Source organism: Physella acuta, unplaced genomic scaffold (genome assembly GCF_028476545.2).
Source record: "Physella acuta isolate Inbredline_101_S28 unplaced genomic scaffold, ASM2847654v3 ptg000678l, whole genome shotgun sequence".
Classification (NCBI taxonomy): Eukaryota; Metazoa; Mollusca; class Gastropoda; family Physidae; genus Physella; species Physella acuta.
Genome location: NW_026732197.1, coordinates 45233 through 68670, shown reverse-complemented (window position 1 = coordinate 68670; position 23438 = coordinate 45233). Strand labels below are relative to the sequence as shown.

The 23438-nt window shown below is 34.6% G+C and overlaps 1 protein-coding gene across 1 annotated transcript; it reads right to left on the bottom strand.

Moving 5' to 3' along the window:
• Positions 1-664: 664 nt before the first annotated feature.
• On the bottom strand, positions 665-23438 carry LOC131949233 (neuroplastin-like). The gene is made up of 8 exons (XM_059311034.1): positions 23292-23438; positions 11825-11963; positions 10665-10807; positions 10236-10430; positions 9218-9307; positions 7892-8101; positions 2985-3065; positions 665-789 (listed from the first exon to the last, which is right to left on the bottom strand). Exons 1-8 carry the CDS (start codon positions 23338-23340, stop codon positions 665-667), a joined length of 1032 nt encoding a protein of 343 aa, XP_059167017.1. The 5' UTR covers positions 23341-23438.

Sequence of the window (23438 nt, the reverse complement as noted above, 5' to 3'; positions counted from 1 at the left end):
TATAAAACTACCCAAATTAATAAAGTGACAGACACATGCTCATCATTTTTTAATCAAGCTGCTAAAAATATACACAACATTAACTTCAATTTTAGAATTAGTAAAAAAAAATAATTATACATTGTAAATTAAACTAAATATTCCCCGAAATTTAAAGTTAAAAAAAATGTACCTATATAACATGTACAACCAAAAAATGTGCGTCCAATTATCATTGCCTGTATATAAATGCCTTGACCTAGATGAGCTGAAAACCTTTCATAAATCACATACTGAAAATAAAAATTATTTTGTTTTTAAATAGATTTCACTATACTAGCTTGCATTTTAAAATTGTATTAGTTAAGTAATCAAAGTATTTATCATACCAGTTATAGCATTAAAAAAGAAACCCAAATTTTCTGTTATTTATTTATTCCAGCTAATGTTCTAAAAATGAAAGACTTCCTGAGAAATAATGTATAATAGACAATATATATTTACAACTCAATATATATATATATATATATATATATATATATATATATATATATATATATATATATATATATATATATATATATATATATATATATATATATATTAAGAAAGTCTCAATTTTTGGGAACCAAACTGAACGAATCCTTTAATTGGATGATGCTAATCAAAGAGTTAAGTTACTCACTTAGGACTGTTTCTCCGACTTGTCTCTTCTATTCTTTTGTATTTTGGTACAGATGAAGATGAGTAGCGCCAGGACCACAATCTCAGCCACAATGCCAATCAGAGGCCAGACCCACGCAATGGGATCTGTGGAGGGATACACATTTTATTGTTGATGTATTGGGGTAAATACATACAGGCAAGTTGATGAATAGACAAAACAAAGCTGTTTTGTATTTATGTTCACATTGGGGGTTTTTGTATGAAGTGCAACATTTAAAAAATGGAATCCTAACATTTTGACTTTCTCGTATATACAAAGTATAGAGAAAGTATTGTAATCGTGCACAAAAATCACTTGAAATTTTAACAATTTTCACCGTATTACACCTCAGTCCTTCATCACATCCAAAGTATAGAGGACTTATTTTAATCGGGCAAAAATTATCAATCTAGATTTATGAAAATTAAGAGGTTTTATGCGTAATCCAGTCTGAAAAACTGGGCTTTACAATTCTGTCCGTATGTCTGTGTGTCTGTCTGTCTGTCCGTGTGTAACCACGATTACTTGAGTACCGTTACAGCTAGGTTGATGAAATTTCATATATAAGTATTTTATCAAAATCGTAGATCCGTATCAACTTTTGAGCGATTTCCGATAACCGGAAGTGGTACTTTTTCTACTTTGAATTTTTCAAAAGCCTATAACTTGAGTACTATTTCAGATAGATGAATGAAATTTCACATGTAAGTAAAAGATCTAATTCTCTACCTTCTGTTAAATTTTGAGTAATTTCCGTTGACCGGAAGTAGTAATTTACGCTACTTCCGATTTCTCAAAAAACTAATGTAAATTTTTAAAGTACTAATAATATTGCGCACTATTATGCACTTTTTTACTTGGCGTTCACTTGGTGTGCAATTCTTTTGTCTACGAGATTTTATTCTATTTTTAAAACTTTATTGAAAATGGATTAAAAATCATGTCTATAGCCCGAGTTCCCATCCCCTGTTGTTTTATATAAGAATATTCGAGAAAGTTTAGGGGAGATCACTCCCGGTTTATTTTAATGTTAGGTTTATACTCATCATTTCTAGTTCGTGCCCCAAGACAAATGGGTAATATGAAGTAGAGTTCACCTATTTAAATGACCTATTGGGGGGGGGGGGGGTGTCAGGAGTTAGGTACCTATCAACACTGGCTCAAGTCAAGGAAGTTCTACAGACTCAAGCCAACTGCTAGCTATTAATGACATCATTTAAACCTTACCTAAGGAACATAATTAAATTTTTGAAGTGCCACTTACTGTTGATACTAAGCCCAGAATAAATTGAAAACTTTCACTATTTACATTATTTGATTAAGCCAAGAATAAATCGAAAAGTGAGACTAACTATTGACATTAAGCCCAGAATAATTTTGAAAAGAGCGACTTACTGTTGATACTAAACCCAGAATGAACTGTAAAGTGTCACTATTTATATAAAGCCCACAATCAATAGAAAACTTTGACTAAATGTAGATACTAAGCGTCACTATTTATATATGCTAAAAATCAATAGAAAACTGTGACTAAGTGTTGATACTAACCAGAATAAATTTGAAAAGTGTCACTATTTATATAAAGCCCACAATCAATAGAAAACTGTGACCAAGTGTAGATACTAAGCCTAGAATAAATTCTAAAAGAGTGACTTATTGTAGATTTACGTGAAACGAACACATTCACATATCTGGGAAGCATGATCAACAAGGACGGGGAAGCAGACGAGGACATAAAATGTCGTATCAACAAGGCTAGATGGGCCTTCAACTCTGGAGCAAAATTGGGCTTTTCAACTCAAATGTCAAGGCAGTGCTACTCTATGGCTCGGACACTTGGAGAGTTACGAAGACAAATACTGATAAACTACAGGCATTCGTAAACAAATGCTTACGACATATACTTAAAATAAGATGGCCAGACAAAATATCAAACAAAGACCTGTGGCGAACTTTAAAGCAACAGCAAATAGAGGCAGATATCAAGGCCCGTAAATGGGGATGGATCGGACACATATTAAGAAAAGAAAAAGAAAACATCGCAAAGCACGCTTTGGACTGGAATCCCCAGGGAAAAAGGAGGGTGGGCCGGCCAAGGAAGACATGGAGAAGAACGGTTGAGGAGGAAGCGAAAACAGCTGGGCTCACATGGGCACATATAAAGGGGGCAGCCCAAAACCGAGTCCGTTGGAGATGTGTGGTTGCAGCCCTTTGCTCCCCAGACGCCACAAAGGAATGATGATGATGATGACTTATTGTAGATACTAAGCCCAGAATAACTTCTAAAAGAGCAACTTACTCTTGACCCTGATCTCCAGAGACTTGGATGATGATTCCATAAATTCAGTGGAGTTTGCTATACAGGTGTATGTGCCTTCATCTACAAATAAATACGAGAGTTTATTAAATCACACTTCATATGAGAAGTAAAGATGCTTACACTTATTTTTTTAATAACACAAATATTTATAAATAAAATATTACAGTTCCGTGCAGGTATTTGCTTTTTCACATTGTAAAACACACACAAATAAAGTGTTTTAAATTATTTTTTTAAAGATATTAAATAACACACAATGGCACATTAAAAAGAGAAAAAAACAACTCTTAAATAATTTAGTCTGAGAAATAGCTTGTAAAGCTGAAAAAAAATCATGTCAAGAAAAAATTACCAAGCCTAGGTGGTGGTGTTTAAAACCTTCTAATAATTAATTAATGACTAAACTAGGGTTACAAAAGGGAAGCAACTGATGATCACTGATCTGTGGGTCAGCTCAAAACAAAGGGAGAGTATGGTCTACATAACAAAACAAATCATGTGACCCTTTAATAAAACAATCCATACACCTATCTTTGCTGTTTAAAAAGAACCAGGCATCAATAACCAGACTGATCTAACAGGCACATTGAATCTGTATAGTTTTTATTTTAAATAAAGCTTGTGATTGGTAAACTATAATTTTGTCTAGGACCAATTTTACAAGCTTTTATATTGGCATTTGGAGGGATAATGTAGCCAGCATTAGGAGTCATCCATAAATGATGTCACGCTTTTTTTGACAATTTTTACCTCCCCCCTCCCCTTCGTCACATGTCATCACAAAAAGCCAGACCACCCCCTAAAATGACATCACACCTCAACCTACAACCCCCCTCAAAATTGCAGTTGAATTTTTTTAAAACATCGATATTTTTCCAAAATCTGGTCTAAACTATTACAATTTATTAAAACAGTTATCTAAAATGCAAAATAACGTCTAAAATTCGTTTTCTAACATTGCTTTTTTATAATGCAAAAATGTGACGTCGCAACATTTCAACCCCCCCCCCCCTCCCCCTCATCACAAAATTACGGACCCACCCTCCCCCCTACGAGTGTGACATCATTTATGGATGACCCCTTACACCCAGATGCCTATATTTTCCTTGACTGAAGTCAGGCACCAACCAGAGATTAGTGAAAACTATAACATTCTAGGAACATGAGTCTGTAATCAGGACCCAAAACCATCCCAATGCTTCTAATACTTAGATTTAATATGCTGTAAAAAAATTAATAAAAAAATAAACTTTTCCCCTGTCATCTTTATGAAAGAGTATAATATTCAGTACTGTTATCTTACTTAACACCCACAGAGATGGGGTGTAGTTCTTATACACAAAACAAATGGTCAATATTCAATTTTTTATGTGTTAGAGTTAATGTTTTTAAAATAAAAGTTATTACTATTACTAGATGGTTTTCTAGTTACATCTAAAAGAATATGCCATGATGTACAAAGCATGATAAACATGAATAAAATAATTTGTTGCAGATGATTAAAAATCAACAAAGTATTTTGTCATAATCAACAAGTTTATCTACCAACAGCTCAAAAATATAGTGAATCTATGCAAGCAGCAATCAAACTATATGAGTTGCAGGGGAGGTAAATATGCATGAGCTCTCACTCCAAAACAAGGGAGTGAAGAAATCTGTAGGTACCTACATACCATTATCATGCATGGAACATTACACAGTTAAGAAACATCTGACACTGGAATAGTTAACAAACTGCTGTCTTCTACTTCAGGTAGATTTGGAAAGATTTGAACTCAGTTTAGATAACAAAACAAAAATGAACTTAAATATACTTTCTAAACAATTAAAAAAAAAAGAAGTGAATATGTTTATCAATAATCAACAGACTTCTGAAACTGAAATAGTAAAATGTTTCAAGCTTAACAAAAGCAAATGCAAACAGGAGGGAATAAACAGTGTGTGGCACTACAATCTATACTGAGGTAATTCAATGCATTTGTCAAAAATAAACACGTACTTTTTTGCAAAAAATGTCAAGATATACTGTACTTACTACTATACTATTTTAACCAGGAGATGATTGCATTAGGTGGTTGTCAAAGTTTTCAATGCACAGTTTTAGAAAACAATTTCTTGTAACATAGTGAGAACCACACAGTGACCAGGCCAAAAATGGGAAACTTTTAGCAAATCATTTTAGCCCATGATTCCATTTTAAGTATCAACATGATAGACTCAGTAGAGAAGTGAAATTGTCAGCAACTTTTAAAGGTATAGGTTTAGATTATCCTAATATCTTAAGGATCTAGGTTTGGAGTAACTTCATATAAGTATGTAGGTTTGGATTGTAATATCATAAAGATGTAGGTATGAAATCTTAATAAAGGATATAGGTTTGGACTATCCTAATATTTTAAGGATGTAGGTTTGGACTATCCTATTACCATAAGAATGTAGTTATGGACTATCCAAATATCTTATGGATGTAACAATAGAGGAATATCAGGATGTAGGTATGGAGTGTCCTAAAATTGCTTTCTTAATATCGTGAACAAACTAGTGAATGTATTACTGAGTAAAATAAAACAAATATTTGTTAAAATAAACCTACAGCTGTCTGACTTGTTTTAGAATTAAGCCTTTGTGTCATAACATAGAGGAGTATTTGAACAAGTTTCAACTAATAACTCCAAACCCCACAAAATGGCTAATATGACTGAAATGAGCCTAATTCATGTGTTCTTCCTAGTTTAAAGACCAACTACTGCAGAGAGTAAATAGAAGCTAGTTAAACAAAATGCAAGGGTCATAAAATCAAGCTGATGCACACACACAAAAATGTAATCAGTATAAAACACAACAGGGATAATAGAAAAATCCACTTTAGTATTTTGATTTGGAGGCTGAGAGAAGTATACCAACATAATACTTATGTAAGGCAGTAGTTTAATACATTAAGATTGTTTTCCAAAAAGATGGGTTAAACAAAAGGGTTTGAGCTGTCATTAAACTTTCCTTGTGAAGTTTTTTTCTCTCTAAAAAATAATACCTTGTCAATAACTTGCGTTAATTTGAAACACAAAAATGCTTACAGTATAACATACATTGAACTTTCCTTGTGAAGTTTTTTCGCTCTCAAAAATAATACCTTGTCGACAACTTGCGTTAAATTGAAACACAAAAATGCTTACAGTATTACATACACTTCATTGGTTTATAATCTTCATACATATAAACATGCAAGCTGGGCTTTACTAAATACGAGATCGGAAAATCTTTCCCTTCTGTTCTCAACACATTTTCAAGGTGCTAGTAACACAAAGACTTCATCAAATACATTTCAGGCTTGGCTTTACTATCATCTAAAAATGAACTTTTTCTTCTAAATGATATGGTGATAACTAACACAAGAAACATTTCAGACATATGCTCTAGAATATACTAAACAGGAACTACTTTTTTTTTTTTACAGAATGTGATGGCTAATACAAATACTTCAAACATTTCAAACCTATGAGGTGGGTATGCAATACAGATAGATCACATGACCCAGTGCTAACAGACATGTTACCAGGTGGGGGCTGGTCCAACGTCCACTGAATACATCAGAAAAAAGTTTGATGGGGTTTTTTTAATCCAATTTTTTCCAGCTTTTAATTTGGGTTATCAGTCAATAAATATTCCCCTTCCCGGTTTTCTAACTTAATTTTTCAACAGTCAAACAGGTCCATTTATGTTAACAGAAAGATAATCTAAGTAGGGCTGGTAAGTAGGTCACCAACCAGTTCTACTGCTCAATAAAACCTGCATGAGCCATAGAACTGGTTGGTGACCTACTTACTAGCCCTATTGTCATACCTTAAGTTTTTTTAAACATTTAATGTTTTAAAAAATTACGACCAACCCTCCCCTAAGATCATATAAAAAATATTCTCAATCAACCCTCTATTGTAAGATAAGCCTTGCTAAAAGTCCACAACTACAGGCATCATATAGGTTGGGCTGGGGTGTAATTCTATCAGGATGTATTGGTTTCTACTTAAGTATTTGCCAAAACAATAGGTTTAATTTAATTGGTATACTAGTAATAAACATCATGAAATGTAACACTCAAACATGTTTGAGAGGTTTTATTTTACACCATTGGCTCATTTATAATCATAGTCTTGGAGTGATGTGTGTGTTCACTGTAAGGATATAAACTATTCAGGAATCAGACATAAAGTCTCTGTGCTATATCCATGTTATTGTTGACCCTGTCTAGAATGGGCTTAAAAAATAAAGTATTGCTATAAAGAGGTTTTCTTTTTTACAAGATAAAACTGTTAGATTCAAAATAAAATAAAAAACAAATAGTGTTGCAAAACAGAAATGTAGTATAACATTCCAAAGAAAGTTATTGTTATTATTGCACTGGTTCCATTGTTAGATTTAATGTAATAGCTTTGCTAGATATATTGTGACATTTAATAGCAAGATGTGTTTTCACTGTCAAGCTAAGTCCAAAATTATGTCAATGGTTGCCTTTTTTTGTCTAGTATTTAACCACATTGTTGTGTGTTGATAAAGACCTAGGGTCAAAACATCCATTGTACCTGTAATTGTTTTAAATTCGTGAGGTAGCTAACACTACCAGTTTTATTACTATTTGCATGAGCCTCACTGAGGCTACTAGAAAAAAACTAAATGTGCACAAAATTTTATGTAAGTACACACATTCACTCTAAAATTTGTATTGACTATAAGTTGCAATGGAAAAGTTATAAGTAAAACTAATACACAATTTTAATAATTGACAAAAATTATAGCAAAATGACTTGTATGAAACACACTATTAATATAATTATTGTGGTGTTATCCAAATCAATGGTAATAATAAATGTATTGAAAAGTAAGTAACACACCTTCATATTCCAAGGAAGTGATGATTATAGTGGCATCAGGGAAGTCGTTGTGGGCCTCAAACTGAATGCGGTCATTTCCCACCAGGTCAATTTTGTTTCTCTGCCAGATGACAGGGACGGGTGGGTAACCTTTGACCTCACAGTGAACTTGTAGCCTGTCCCCAAGCTCCAGGTTGATTGACCTCACCAGGTTTAGAACCAAGGGGCTGGCTAAAAAAATAATACAACACAAAAATACTTGAATATAAATCAACTTTTTGGGGATTTTTATCTTTACTTGTCTATTATAGAACTGAAGGATTAAAGATAACAAGCCGACCCGCGGTGTATCATATGAAGCTATTTAGTTGTTTTATTTTCTACTTTTCAGTAATTCATAATTTGTGAATTCGACAGTACCAATGGTGCCACTGAAAATATTCGCTATAAAACACTAAACCCCCCCCCCCCCCCCGTGAAAGCAGCCTCCTCTTAGTTACCTCCCCTAAGTTTTAAATCGTTTCAAACTAAATTATCTGCCCCTAACAACCATCACTAAACCTGATTCTACAATTTCAAACATTTAGCGTGAACCACAGCTCACCAGACCATGTAGGGGTGGGAGTGGTAGGGGTATGCCTAGAGAGGAAGAGAAGGGACTGCAAGGCGCGCTTACAGCTTGGTGTTTTCTATGGTCTCCAAGAAGAGAATTATATATATAAATTTGTCAATATATAAGAGCCTACACAGAGGTCTGTGTTTGTCTGGCTGGTCAAGCTCATGGCTACTGAACTGAAAAGTCCCAAATTTGAACCAGAGAGCAAATAAAGTTTGATAGATGGGGCAGCAACCCAGCTAGGAGAGAAAACTACAAAATCAAATAATTGCTGCCTTAAAATTTGTTCTTGATTGGACAAAGGCTATGGAAGCAAATTCATAAATGAAAAGCAGGGTGAAATTTGAGTCAAAGTGCAAGATGGTGAGTTACATGTTATCCATAATTGTGTTGGAGGATTACATGTTATCCATAATTGTGTTGGAGGATTACATGTTATCCATAATTGTGTTGGAGGATTACATGTTATCCATAATTGTGTTGGAGGATTACATGTTATCCATAATTGTGTTGGAGGATTACATGTTATCCATAATTGTGTTGGAGGATTACATGTTATCCATAATTGTGTTGGAGGATTACATGTTATCCATAATTGTGTTAGAGGATTACATGTTATCCATAATTGTGTTGGAGGAAATCCTGTCCAACATTACAATTCAGAACAAAAATGAAGAAAGAACAGCCTAAGTGATAAACTAAATACTTCAGTCTATATCCTGCTCTCTTACCTGTGTATTCCACAAGACAATCATAATCCTGCTTGCCACTAGGTAGGCTAAGTTCAAAACGTGCTATGTACTGTCCTGCATCCTTTCGAGCTGCAACAGATAAAATTTGGTTTGTTTCTTAAAACAAATGGTTCATCTATTTGTTGTTGCAACATAAAACAGCAACAACATATGAAACAAATATTAAAGAATTGGTTAAGTGGAAAAAAAAAAAACTTGAAAAAAATGTGAAGCACTTAAGGGATAGGAGAGAGAGTGTTTAAATGTTTGGAGATATAACCGCCCACCAAAGAAAAAAAGCAGTTCTAGTTTGTTTTTTTAGCCATTTCAAATAATTGTAAGTTTCAAAATTATTAAAGCTAGGCCAAGATAGATCCTCTAAACGGAAAAAGTGGATTTCTGGAAAAAGGGTATTTTTCATAAATGAAAAATACTTATATTACAATTGGTAGTAACCATGTTGTTAAGTTAGCCATAAAAAAAAAAAAATCACATTAAAAAATTCCTAAAAAAAAAAATAACTTAACTAAAGCTAGAAATGTTATTTTTAGAAAACATGTGGCAAAAACTATATGACATAGGTATGTAAAGAATTAGACACAGATCCATATCTGCGCAGATGCTGCTTTCTCACTGGGTACACAATCAACAACTTTTGAGCTGGGTGTCAATAGGGCAGACGTAGAGCTCACCTGGTACTGAGAGGAAACAATTTGATCTGTTCTATGCCCAGGAGCTGTTACTTTTTGTGACACAAGTCACCTATCAAGGCTGGGTGGACTTGGAGACAGATCTACTCAAGACTTTCCAACATGCAGTCATGCATAAGATGGACTTGTGTGTGGTAATGATATGCTTAACTTTGTCCACACACCAATACAAATTTCACACATTTCCTCTGTATTTTAAGTTAATTTATGAACCTCACCAGTTGTGAGAAAGGGAAAAAAGTGAGTTAACTTACTCAGCTTTTCTATGATCAGACTTACTAGAAAGAAACAAAGGGGAATTAACTCACTTGGCTTTTCTATAATGAGAGTTGAGTTTCCCTTCTCCAGCTTGTAGCGTTTGTCTTCACTCTCATACAAAGACTTATTATGGAAGATCCAATCCTTAAAGACAACATTCACCCTGGATGGGTTCTCAATTTCAATGGCGCAAGCTAGCGTTGTTGTTTTGTTCCCATAGAAAAAGCGATCCTCAGTTTTCATTTCTAGACAGCAAAAAAAAAGAAATAAATAAATATGATTTAAAACTCACTGCCGGAATGTAAGGCCTAAAATAGCCGAGTAAGAAGAGTGAAGATTGACATGCATCTAAGTGCTAAGTCTGGGAGTCTTGTTCTGGTGGCCCGGCCAACAACCATTTTGGCCTCATACATATGGTTCACAAACAGATGAACATCGAAACACAAAACCAAAAGGTGAAGAGAACATACAAGTCATACCTTTAACAGCAAACAGGTCAATATTCTGTTTTACTGATCCAGCATTGCAAGTGTAAGTTCCAGAATCAGATACTTCAAAACTGTTAGTCTTTAATATGGTCATCAAGGTGTACTGGTCTCCCACGTGTTCAGTCTCTGTAAATCTGAAAAATTAAAAAGTATACAAATGAAAACATGTAAGTAGGTAAAATTAAAAAGTATACAAATAAAAACATGTAAGTAGGAAAAAAGTATACAAATAAAAAACTTTACAGGGAACAAAATGGTCAGCATATAACTGCTGAGTTTAGACCCGGAGAGCTTCAATAGTTGGGGACAGCAACCCTTCTAGGAGAGAAAACAACATAACCAAACTGCTGATAACAATCTTATGTGGACTAAAGCTATGTAAGCAAAAAGCAGACTGAAACTGGAGTCAACAACCTATATACTGTTTAACATGTTGTCAGGTAATACTTCATTGTGTTGGAGCAAATCTCCTTCATTATGATTAAAAACAAAGAAGAAGAAAGAATTTTTAAGAACAATAATAGTTGAAGAATTTGACAATAAATGTACAGCATGTATTTTGTTTCTAATAATAAATAAGGTAAGCTTTGATGAGGAGTGTATGGAGAGACTATCCACTACTAAATCAAGTGTGAATCTATAAACACCTGAGAATAATTCTACTTTAGCCATAGCATTCCAATGACCAGCCACCACCAACTTAGGCCATGTACAGATTAAAACTGTTTAACACAAATGTATAAAGATTGAACAGTATCCCCAGATATACTCAATAGTAGACTACATGAACATTATATACTAACCACAGATGGAGTAACTTTGTCTATAAACTCTCCAAAAACAGAAGACATCAAACGTACAATGCCTAAGCTACCCTCCATATACATGGAGTGAACTCCATCTGATGTGTGAGGCCTTGTAGTACAAGGCACTTTTTTAGTTCAATTATAATCTCCTAAATTTATGCCAGGTACCCATTTATGCTGAGTTGTCTAGTGTGCTTTTAAAATTATCAGGATCTATTAACTAATAACACATGTGCTACCATCAAATATCAATGAATTACGCTATATACCCTGAAAAACATACTCAATTCAAGTTGAAATTTTTTTTAAAAATAATTAAAACTAGCAGGAACACAAAATATTTACATTTGGAAAGAAGTACTCCTGCGAGACCAATAGGGTCTGGCTGATGGGTCAGTAGAAGTATCAGAGCAGGTCAGAGTTTGTTTACTTCCTACAGCCACTGCCAACTCATTCAATGCAGGCTCTATCACCAGCTCACTGGCTGCAAGAGACAAAGTTACAGCAATGTTACATCAACACAAACTATACAGGTTCTATCACCAGCTGCAAGAGACAAAGTTACAGCAATGTTAGATCAACACAAACTATACAGGCTCTATCACCAGCTCACTGGCTACAAGAGACAAAGTTACACCAATGTTAGATCAACACAAACAATACAGATTATATCACCAGCTCAATGGCTGCAAAAACTACAGCAATGTTACATCATAACACACACTGTGTAGGTTCTATCATCACTAGCTCAGAGGCTACAAAAGACAAAGTTAAACAAATTTCTACAATCTAAAACTGTAACTTGTTATTTACATTTTGTTTAACTGGCAGATTCTTACCCTCCATTCCCAAACATTTCATAATGTAACACTTTTTGTAGCTATGCTAATCAGTCTATTACAAATGTTCGATATCAAAATGCATGTAAATTTAAAGTTTTCATTTTTAGATTTCTAAATACAATACTATAAAAAAAACCAAACAGTTTATAACCATTTTAAATCCTTTCTAAAAGAGGGTCATCCTATAAAAATGGTGTGGAATTATCTCATGTGTAGAACTGGTGGAGGTAGCCCTGTTTATTATTAGGTTTGAAAGTATTTTTATCAGATTTTTAATTTTATGGAAACATGGAATAACAATATAAAGGTTTACTTTGTAGTTGATAATTGCTAGTAAAGTGATTTTTTGTGCATGAAATAACCTGCTCGTTCAATAGAAAAATGATGTTAATTCCATTTAATTTAAAAATAAAAATAATTTACTTTCGGATTTAATCCCAAATGACTGAGTCTATTATTAAACAGAAAGCATTAATCACATGAGACTTTCCATTATTCCAGCTGATCAGCCCATAACAGCAGCTGGTAACATGTGTTACAGGCCCTGACTGGTGGATGGTGGCATGTGTTGCCCTACACCACTGTCTTATCTGTGCTTCATTTGTTATCCTAACAGGCAATCTGTCTTCCCCCGTACTAACTCAGTATTTTTGAACCATGCTTGACTAAAAATTAGAATTACAAGTATAGTTGTAATTTTTGATCCGGGCAGTTGAAATAGAATTCACATGTTTCTGTGACCCTCAACATTATGCTCACCTGCCCTTACCTTCCATAAGGTAAGTTAAGTACCCATCAGAGCTAGGTGAACTCAGGGGTGTCCTATGGCGATACACACTTAAAAACTAGAGACTATAGCAGGAGTAAAGCCCTTAAAACTAGAGACTATAACAGGAGTCTTGCCCTTAAAATCTATAACAGTCAAACTCTTAAAATTATATATGTATATATAGATTGTTTTTTCTCTATTTTCTACCACAACTTTGTAAGTAACAAGTTTTAACCAAAAAAATTAGATTTACAAATTAAAATATAGATATATTATGTGTTAATCATAGAAAAATATAAAGTACCAAAAACCATTACTTTAAACCTTTAACAAAGAGTAATAATATGACAAAAAACTTAACTAATCTAAAAATAAGTAACCTCATACTGTATGTTTACTTAGCTACCACTAAAGCCTGTTTAAACAATACAACAAAAAAACACGATTTAAGTGTTACTATGTAAACATTTAATGTAGAGTTGACAGTTGCTAAAGAGTCAGACAACACCTATTTAGCTACTTGACCTAATTTAACCAAACTATTTATAGCACACACACAATGCTGATTACCCTTTCCCAATACTGCAATAAACACGGAAATAGAATCATAAAAGGTTAAGTGTTTTCAAAAATAGAGTTTAATAGTAGGCCTATCAGTAAATATCTTAGAGCCAGAGCTAATTTTAGTTTTAACAATAGGACCACCCCATAAACTATACTATCCCGAAAATATATTCTATTTCAAACATCAAAAAGCAAAAATAATCTTAGCTTTTTTGCAAAGAGATGTTCTGACCAACCCACCCCACCACCTTTATCCAGGAGGAAAGTAGAATGTAATATTCATCCAATCATGAACTTTTATTTATATTGTCAGCAAGAGAAAGGGCTGAACTGAATTCTTTATAGTTTATACTTTTTCATGTTTCAACTTTTTAAAGATACAGTAACACATCTTTTAACTATCAGCTAAATCTTTCAACATGGATGGTGGAATGGTAGTGTTTGGCTACTAATCTTGGTCCAGACTGGATCTTTCAACATGGATGGTGTAGTCGAATGGTAGTGTTTGGCTACTAATCTTGGTGCAGACTGGATCTTTCAACATGGATGGTGTAGTGGAATGGTAGTGTTTGGCTACTAATCTTGGTCAAGACTGGATCTTTCAACATGGATGGTGTAGTGCAATGGTAGTGTTTGGCTACTAATCTTGGTGAGACTCTGGATCTTTCAACATAGATGGTGTAGTGGAATGGTAGTGTTTGGCTACAATCTTGGTCAAGACTGGATCTTTCAACATAGATGGTGTAGTGGAATGGTAGTGTTTGGCTACAATCTTGGTCAAGACTGGATCATTCAACATAGATGGTGTAGTCGAATGGTAGTGTTTGGCTACTAATCTTGGTCAAGACTGGATCTTTCAACATAGATGGTGTAGTCAAATGGTAGTGTTTGGCTACAATCTTGGTCCAGACTCTAAATCTTTCAACATGGATGGTGTAGTGGAATGGTAGTGTTTGGCTACTAATCTTGGTCAAGACTGGATCTTTCAACATGGATAGTGTAGTGCAATGGTAGTGTTTGGCTACTAATCTTGGTGAGACTCTGGATCTTTCAACATAGATGGTGTAGTGGAATGGTAGTGTTTGGCTACAATCTTGGTCAAGACTGGATCTTTCAACATAGATGGTGTAGTCGAATGGTAGTGTTTGGCTACTAACCTTGGTCTAGACTCTGGACTGTAAGACATACCTTGAGTCCATCCAGCTTTGATGGGTACCCGACTCAAATTGGGGAAAGTAAAGGAGGCTGGGCTGACCACACTATCCCTTCATATGCCAAGGTCAAGAAAAATTAATTCTATTTCATCTGCCCCATAGATCTTTAGATCTGGAAAAGGAACTTTACTGGTTCCACATCACAAGTCATTTTCTTGAAACATTTCCTTAAATGTTGACCATACACCTCTTACTCAGAACCTTTTATCAAAATATGATCTACTAATAGACACAGCTATTAAAAGATGCCTATAAATTCTTTTATCTGCATACTAAAATAACACAAGTCACTTAACAGCAATAAATCTTATCTTGTATTCACAGTAAACAGCAGTTGGGTCAAAAGTAGGTCTTAGCACATACCACTCCTTATACAAATTGTTGTGTTGAAACAGTAAAATAGGGTTCTTCTTTGACTGACAGTAAAACAGCAGTTGGGTCAAGAGTAGATCTTAGCACATACCAGTCCTTATACAAATTGTTGTGTTGAAACAGTAAAATAGGGTTCTTCTTTGACTGACAGTAAAACAGCAGTTGGGTCAAGAGTAGATCTTAGCATGTACCAGTCCTTATACAAATTGTTGTGTTTAAACAGTAAAATAGTGCGCCAAATTGCACACCTGATTCCATGTAGTATAGAAGCCTATTGTATCAATGTAGATGCCAAAGTGCTTATGGGGGAGCCTGAGGTGCAAAATCGCACCTTGTCTTGGTGCTGCTCCGAACAAATTTTTAAAATATTTCTGTAGAAACCTCCCTGGTGTATTCTCAACAGCTTCCCCTGATAGCAATCATTTTGTAAGTAACATAGATGACTGTTCTTAGATCTCAATCTAGCATAAAAAGAATATTATGTCATTTATGACCAACTTCTCATCTCCATGTCATGGTATGACATTCATAGTACACATGGCTCATCATGGCAAAGACAGATCAGTTAGTCACACTTTTTACTTACTGATTGCCTGTTACTAACTAAATTTACTAATAACTGTTTATTTTACTATAGACCCAGACACTGTATGTACTTGTAGGCTTACCAATGTATAAAAGGTGTACTGGAACCAAGTGATAGATGGTATCATTAATATAAGTGTTTACACAGCACAAACTATTTAGCAGTTAGTTAGAAACAATTAGTTTTGTTGTGAAACTTGTCTAAAATAGGAGATATTAATCATGTCATTTTATGCTCCTGTGACCCAGCTCCATATGCCTCAATTGCTGATTTTTGTCATTTTTGAGGTGTGGGCCTAAATACTAAACTGAACCAATTTAAACAAAATTTAGGCTTATGGCCATAATCGTTTTTATTTTATAATGTCACAATGCCTAAGATGTGTTAGAATATTAGAATAAAGTTACAATATTTTAAAATACTAGGATTAATGTAATAGTAATGTGTAAGGATCTGGTGTAATAGTACTGTAAATTTAGAAATATTAAAAAGCGGGGAATAAAATATGCTAAAATGGAGTTTTACCAATCTAGAAATCTAATAGGCCTCTAGAAAATCAAGACCACGGTCGGGTCTCGAAAAAACATGAAGAAAAAATGGTAAACCTCCATTTTAGCATATTTTATTCCCCGCTTCACGTTCACCTCCAGTTGAGCGTATTTTATTATAAGCACAACCGAACACACAAAAACGTTAGTAAAACACTAGACCTACTTTTTTTTATGAATGTGATTTTTAATTAGAAAAGGTAAAAAAAAACAACATAAAAAAGCATTTGAACTGTTCCAATTAAATATCAAGTGATCGTCAGCGGGAGAAAAAATCCTTACACGGTTGCGGGTTCACAGTGAGTTCACATCTTTAATTATCAGTATACGTCATAGCTCGGGCAATAGCTGTTTGAAATTGTGTTGGCCTCAGTTTGGGGGTCATTGTAAGTTCAAAAATGGTTATTTATAGTATCTTGCTTGGGAAATACTTAACCGCCTTGCAATTGTGAGTAAATAATGAAGTCAAATGTAATAATTTAATGTCTTTGGCTTGCAGCGGAATTGCGACCATTAATTAATTAGATCTAGATCTAGCTAGATATCTAGCTGCTAGGCCAAGTTAAAAAAATCTAGATTACGAAAATAGTAAAAATGATTACAAAATGTAAAAATGATTACAAAAATAAATCTATCCAAATTTTAAACATTCTGTATAAAAATAAAAGATGATGCCAAATAAAGTAAGGTTTACAGTACTTCCGGTGAATTCCGGAAGTGTGTGACAGACTTTGGCATTGTTTTACTGTTTTTTACTGCTATACGATTCCGGAATAATAACCGACGCTAAACTAAGGTTTTACCCAGTAGGCTTTTCGTTTCGTGAAGTCTCGTTCTCGCGGTTTTGAAGCACCCGTGTTTTGGGCGGACATGTAAAATATCGAATCTTTTCTTTCTCATGAAGTACATGATAGTTAAAAATAAGGATTGTATCGTAATCGGATAGATTTGTACTCGAAACTGCCCATGCATTTACGGGGCGAATAATTAACATTTTAATAATGCTAGCTTGACCTAATTTCTTCCTTTGTCTTTAACGAGGACGTCGAGGGAAAGGCACGCTTATTGAGCTTGTGTTTCAAGTTGAATAAAATAAAGCAGGTGCGTTTATTTCTAACGTTATTACTGCTATTTTGTTTTTAAACATCTTCATTATAAAATAAAAATACAATTGTTTTAAAATATTTATGTAGAAACAATGCATTTGAATGTAAGAAATGACCATATTAAAAATCTCCGAAGACGCCATTTTATGAAATTATAATAATCTAATAGCCGATTCCGGAAAAGGTGAAGGGGCGGGGTGGGCTTTGACGAATTGTTCAGTTAAAAAAAACAACTTCATTTGAGAAAAACTTCTTTCGCGGTTACAATATGAATTAAAGTGTTGATAATTAAGCCCTTAAGAGGCGGATAAGTTTTATTTACCATTTTAAAAACATAATAGTAGATCTACTAGTAGTAGAGATATCGACAGCAGAGTTTTGTTGCGTTCAATGTCGTGTGGTGTGACTGACGTGACTGTACTACTTAAGTAGCAGAGAGATGCCGTACACTTACATTAAGTGTGCATTTTTAAAAAAAAATAGCCATCTATAGCTAGTTATTACATACCATTCAAACAGTTATATTATTTTATTGGTACTTCTGGAGTGATCCATAGGCCTACTTTAATTAATAATTTGCTAATAATAATGGTTTATTTTGTGGAAATTGTGCTTTTTGTGGGAGGGGGGGGGGGGATATTGTAGATTTTGGGTGGTGGTTTTGTGACATTATTGGTGTTTGGTGGGTATAATTAGGCTTAAAGAGCAGGATGTCTTTTATATAATATTCAGTATTATTAAATTTTGTCAATCCTTTTTTTTAAATCAGAATGGCAGATCATGCAAGTACTTCCTCTGGTTCAGCAGAAGTTACCAACATGGAAACTGAATGTTCAGGTGAGCCTGTACATACTCCTAACGATTTGAAGAACTTGGTCAATACATACAATAATATTCACCAGAGTGTTGAAATTAAACTTGGGCATATCATTTATCTTTGGATGGAAAATGCTAAAGAAGTTGTTCCAATTGTAAACATACTTGAAGAAATTTTTAAAGAAAGACAACCTGATAGTTTCAATAATACCAGTGCACAATTACACAATTCTGTTAGACGTTCATGTAATGTGTTTAAAAAATTTAGAGTAACTAACCAATGGCCTAAAATTGTTGAATTTCTGGAAAGACCATTTGTTTTGCCACAAACTAAACCTAAACCAGTGGTGGTCCAAGAAGAGCAAGAAGTTCAAGTGATGCAGCCAGAGCAAGAAGTTGTAGTTGAAGAAGGAAGTAAGAAATTAAAAACTGACTGTTCAAAGTGTGCGCTAAAAAGAAAATCTACAACTATTTTGGTCAAGACAAATAAAAAGTTAAAAATGCAAGTCAAGGAATTTAAAATGGAACTAGAAACCAACAAAGTTTATAAAATTAAACACTTGAATCAAAGAATAAAAAGACTAACAGCACAACTCGAACAACAAAAACAAATAAATGCCCAATTAAAAACAGCCCACAAAAAGCCTACAGCCAAAAAGTCCCCACCCAAATGGTCCCCACCCAAATGGTCCCCCCCCCAAAGGTCTCCTACACAAAAGTCCCCTTCTAAAACCTCACCATCCAAGTCCTCACCTTCCAAAGTTTTAAAGCCAGCTGTGGTTAATATAGAAAAACAAAGGAAATTAAAAATCAAAAGCTTAAACCAGGCTAAAAGAAGATACATCAGGATGATAAATTATTTAAAACAGGAATTAAATGAAAAGGATAGCATTATTTCACAGTTGAAGAAAACTGTTAAACAGACCAATGAAATGTACGACTATTTGTTAGCTGAACTCGAGGAGAGTAAGGCAGAAAGACCAGAAAAAAAAATATTGAAAGAGGGAAAGACATACAGTACAGAGACACGGTTATGTATGTATAGAGCCCTAATTAACAATGTTTCTGTAGGTGCTGCTGGTCAGCTGCTAAAGTTTTTCCTGGAGCAGGAAGCTGGATTTGTAATTGACTGTGTGCCTCAGCAGTCTACAGTGGCTCAAATGGCCTATGAAATAGGCATTTTGGCTGACCTGCAGGTTGCTGAGACACTGGCATCTCATGACAGCATAACGTTGTCGTGGGATGCCACTTCCATTGACGGAAGTCATATTAATGAAGTCCATATTTCTGCTCCAGGAAAAACTTTAGCTCTTGATGTGAGACCTTTACCAGGTGGCAAGGCCGTGGACTATGTTGAACACATCAGTGTTGAACTTAGGAATGCAGTTAATATTTATTGCAGGTTTCATAATGTTGAGAATATGGAGGAGAAGTACTTCTCACTGATATGCTCAATAAAGTCCACACTAACAGATAGGGCGCCTGTCAACCATAGTGCTGTCACTCAGCTCAGCACTTTGTTTGACACGCACCTTCTGGAATTAAACTGTAATGTTCATGTCCTGGACGGATTAGCTACGGGTGCTAAAAAAGCGCTGGAGGTTGATATGGGCCATAAGACATTAAACTGTATTTTAAGCATATCAAAGCTTAGGTACAAACAAAGCAGTGGGGACCCATGTGGGTTCAAGGCCTTTTGTAGAGATAAAGGAATTATAGTAGGAGAGTTTGTCCGGTATGTGGGTAACCGGATGCATGTCCTGTTCCATTCAGCAGGCATCATCATTTTTCATCTGGATGCCCTCAAAGAGTTTGTAAACTCAGAAAAACCATCCAGTTTAAAAGTAACTATAGGTGAGCAGCTAAATGACCCTAGGGTAATAGCTCAACTCACTGCTCTTGGGCTTATTGGAAAATCCATAACTGGGCCATGGATGACTAAGTTTTATTCAGATACCAAGAATTTGGCCATGGTTCCAGTGATTCAAAAGGCAGAAAAAGTTATGGAGAGATTTTCCAATGACCCAGAAGAGCTAGTCAGACCCACTGTGAATGTCTTCGATGAGCTCCTTAGTGCTGACAAGGATTTGGTGTTGTCAGCACTCATCAAAATTGGTGAAACCCACAGGGGTGAAGTAAAGAAAGCTCTGACAAATATCTTGAAGGAGATCAAAAAAATATTTAACCGCCAGTTAGCTCGATACACCCATGGTGATCTGTCTGACCCCACCCCCCAGCAGTTGGCACAAGCTTCAACTGCTTCATCGCATAACATGGCATCTGAGCGGATCTTGGGCATGACGGACTACTTGTTGCGACGTGCCCCCCATGCGACTAGTGGTTTTATAGATGGTAAGATTAGAGGGAGGGTTAATGACACAGTCGGGTGGCTTTTAAGACTTGACGGAGAGGAGAGACAGAAGCTAGTTAAGTTTGCTATTGGTGAGGGGAGTAGGGCGAGGAAACTGGCAGTTGAGAGGAAGAAGTTGACAGAACAGGAGATAAGTCGGAGGCTTAAAGATGGTAAGCAGAAGAGAGACAAATCCAAACGTAAGTCTTTGGAGGCTGCGGTTGGATCTGCTCTTAATGCTAAACATCTGAGGGCTGATGTCTTTTCTGCTGCTTCTGCTGTGGTTATGGATTTAGTATCTAAATCTATAGCTACAGACGACCCTGTCTCTCAGCTGTCGGAATCCTTTGTAGGCAGCTTAGTTAGTCATTTATGGGTAGAGGGGAGGGAGGGGGAGGAGAAGGAGATAATGTATTTTGGTAGGTTTGTAGAATTTAGGCAGTTGAAGGCAGGTATTATGTGTACGTTAGCTTATTGGGGGCTCGATGACGTAGAAACAGCTAGTGAAGACTATGACTTGACAATGAAATCTGTAGTAACGGACTTACTGCTAGGGGATATGACGTTTGTTAGTTAGGTTGACTGTCCCCAAGAACTGCCTAGGTGTCCATGTTATACTTGGCCACCCCTGATAAAGTCTCACTATTGTATATACTTCTTTACTTTGTTTCTCTTTTTTATGTAATATAATTTTTTTAATATTTCATGTCCTATACTTAAGGTGTACATACATTTTTACTTAGTTTTTTTGTTGCATGTGTTTATTTTTACACAGTTATGTGTTTATCGATTTTGTAAAAATGACAGTTGTGTTGCAATACCAAACATTGATTTAAACAATTAAAAATTTAAGTCAGTTTGCCTTTCAATATAATACTCACCACTGACATATTACATTGTCAGAGGTAAGTTGTGTGGCTAAAGTTTACAGTAGCTGACTGCAAAATGTTAATCTGTTTTATACTACATCATGTTTATTCTGAACATCATTGTCAGTTTGCCATTCAATATAATACTCACCACTGACATATTACATTGTCAGAGGTAAGTTGTGTGGCTAAAGTTTACAGTAGCTGACTGCAAAATGTTAATCTGTTTTATACTACATCATGTTTATTCTGAACATCATTGTCAGTTTGCCATTCAATATAATACTCACCACTGACATATTACATTGTCAGAGGTAAGTTGTGTGGCTAAAGTTTACAGTAGCTGACTGCAAAATGTTAATCTGTTTTATACTACATCATGTTTATTCTGAACATCATTGTCAGTTTGCCATTCAATATAATACTCACCACTGACATATTACATTGTCAGAGGTAAGTTGTCTGGCTAAAACCATCAAGAGTTTTTAAAAATTTGAACTGAAATGAATGTTAGGTATTGCAATACGCCACAGTGAATCTGAACACTGAAGACAATTTAATGTCAACCTTACTGTTTGAAAAACACAAAACTGCTGGTTTATGTATATATTTTTAATTTTGACTTTTCCAACTTAAATGACATGTACATTAATTACAATTTTTATTGTCTTGAATGTGTAAATATGTACATAAAACATTGGATTTTTAAAGAATTTACTTGTTACTTGTCCTCTGTTTTGCGTTGTACAGAAATGCTGGTTCATCAACTTCATTGACATGTATATTGATTACAATTTTATTGTCTTATATTTGTAAATATGTACAGAAACATTGCATTTTAAAATAATTTACTTGTAACTTGATGTCTGTGTGTATTGTGTCATACAGAAATGCTGGTTCATATAACTGATTTAAAACTTTTTCAACTTCATTGACATGTACATTAAACATTTTTTATTGTCTTGTTTGTGTAAATATGTACATACATTATACATAAGCCTATTTGATAATTGTAAACTTATACTTGTTTGTTATTGTGTCTATTGTGTTGTGTAACTCCACCATTGCCTGGTCCCCAGTCCAGGATGAAAAAGGAGGAGGGGACATTCACAATTTTTGGTGTTTCCAATATCTGCCAACCCTATTCATTAAAAATTTTTTTTAAAGCTATTTATCAATCCTGGTTACTTTTAGCTATCTACATTCATTTCTAAGCTATTTTAATATGCTTCAGTTAAGTTTCATTGAAAAATGTTGAAAAATAATCCAGATATCCACTCATGAAATCAGGTCACAGGTCTAGGAGTTTTTTCTTCATTAGCTATGCCACACGGACCCATGACTTTGGAATTTTTTTTCAGTCATAATGACTTTGCACAGAAAGTTTAAATATGCTAAATTGACTTAGTTTACCATTGTCCTAGCTATTGCTGATACTTTTTAAAAAAAAAAAAAATTGTTTAATTTTTCACCAAAATGCCTATACCCAGTCTCTTTGTTTTTTTTTTTTTCATTTGTTAATTTGTTAAAACAAAAATCCAATACAAATAAATAAATCGTGTTTTCCTTATGTTTTGGTGTATTTCGGTTATTATAATAAAATACGCTCAGCTGGAGGTAAACAAGAAGCGGAGAATAAAATACGCTAAAATTGAGTTTTACCGAAAAAATTATAAAAATAGAGTCCAGGCCTAGGCCGAACTTTTATTTTAAAAATTACATTAGGGTCTACTAAGCTGTAGAATGTAGATCTATTATATTAGCAAACTGCCATACCTGAATAACTTGCCAGCGCAATAATACAGAGTACAACAAAAGAATTCATTTTCTTTAGAATCAATCCTATGCGGGAGAAGCAGGGCCTCGTGAAGGGATTCAGTATTCTGTCTGATTTGTTTGTCCCCCTGATAGCAACAATTCTTC

Bases quoted from the DNA above. Each gene is read 5' to 3' on its own strand.
- LOC131949233 (XM_059311034.1), bottom strand. From the start codon at position 23,340: ATGAATTCTTTTGTTGTACTCTGTATTATTGCGCTGGCAAGTTATTCA. The intron at 11,964-23,291 runs GTATGGCAGTTT...TGTCTCTTGCAG, and splicing joins TGCGCTGGCAAGTTATTCAG to CCAGTGAGCTGGTGATAGAG. The intron at 10,808-11,824 runs GTAAATATTTTG...TTAATTTTTCAG, and splicing joins AGGAGTACTTCTTTCCAAAT to ATTTACAGAGACTGAACACG.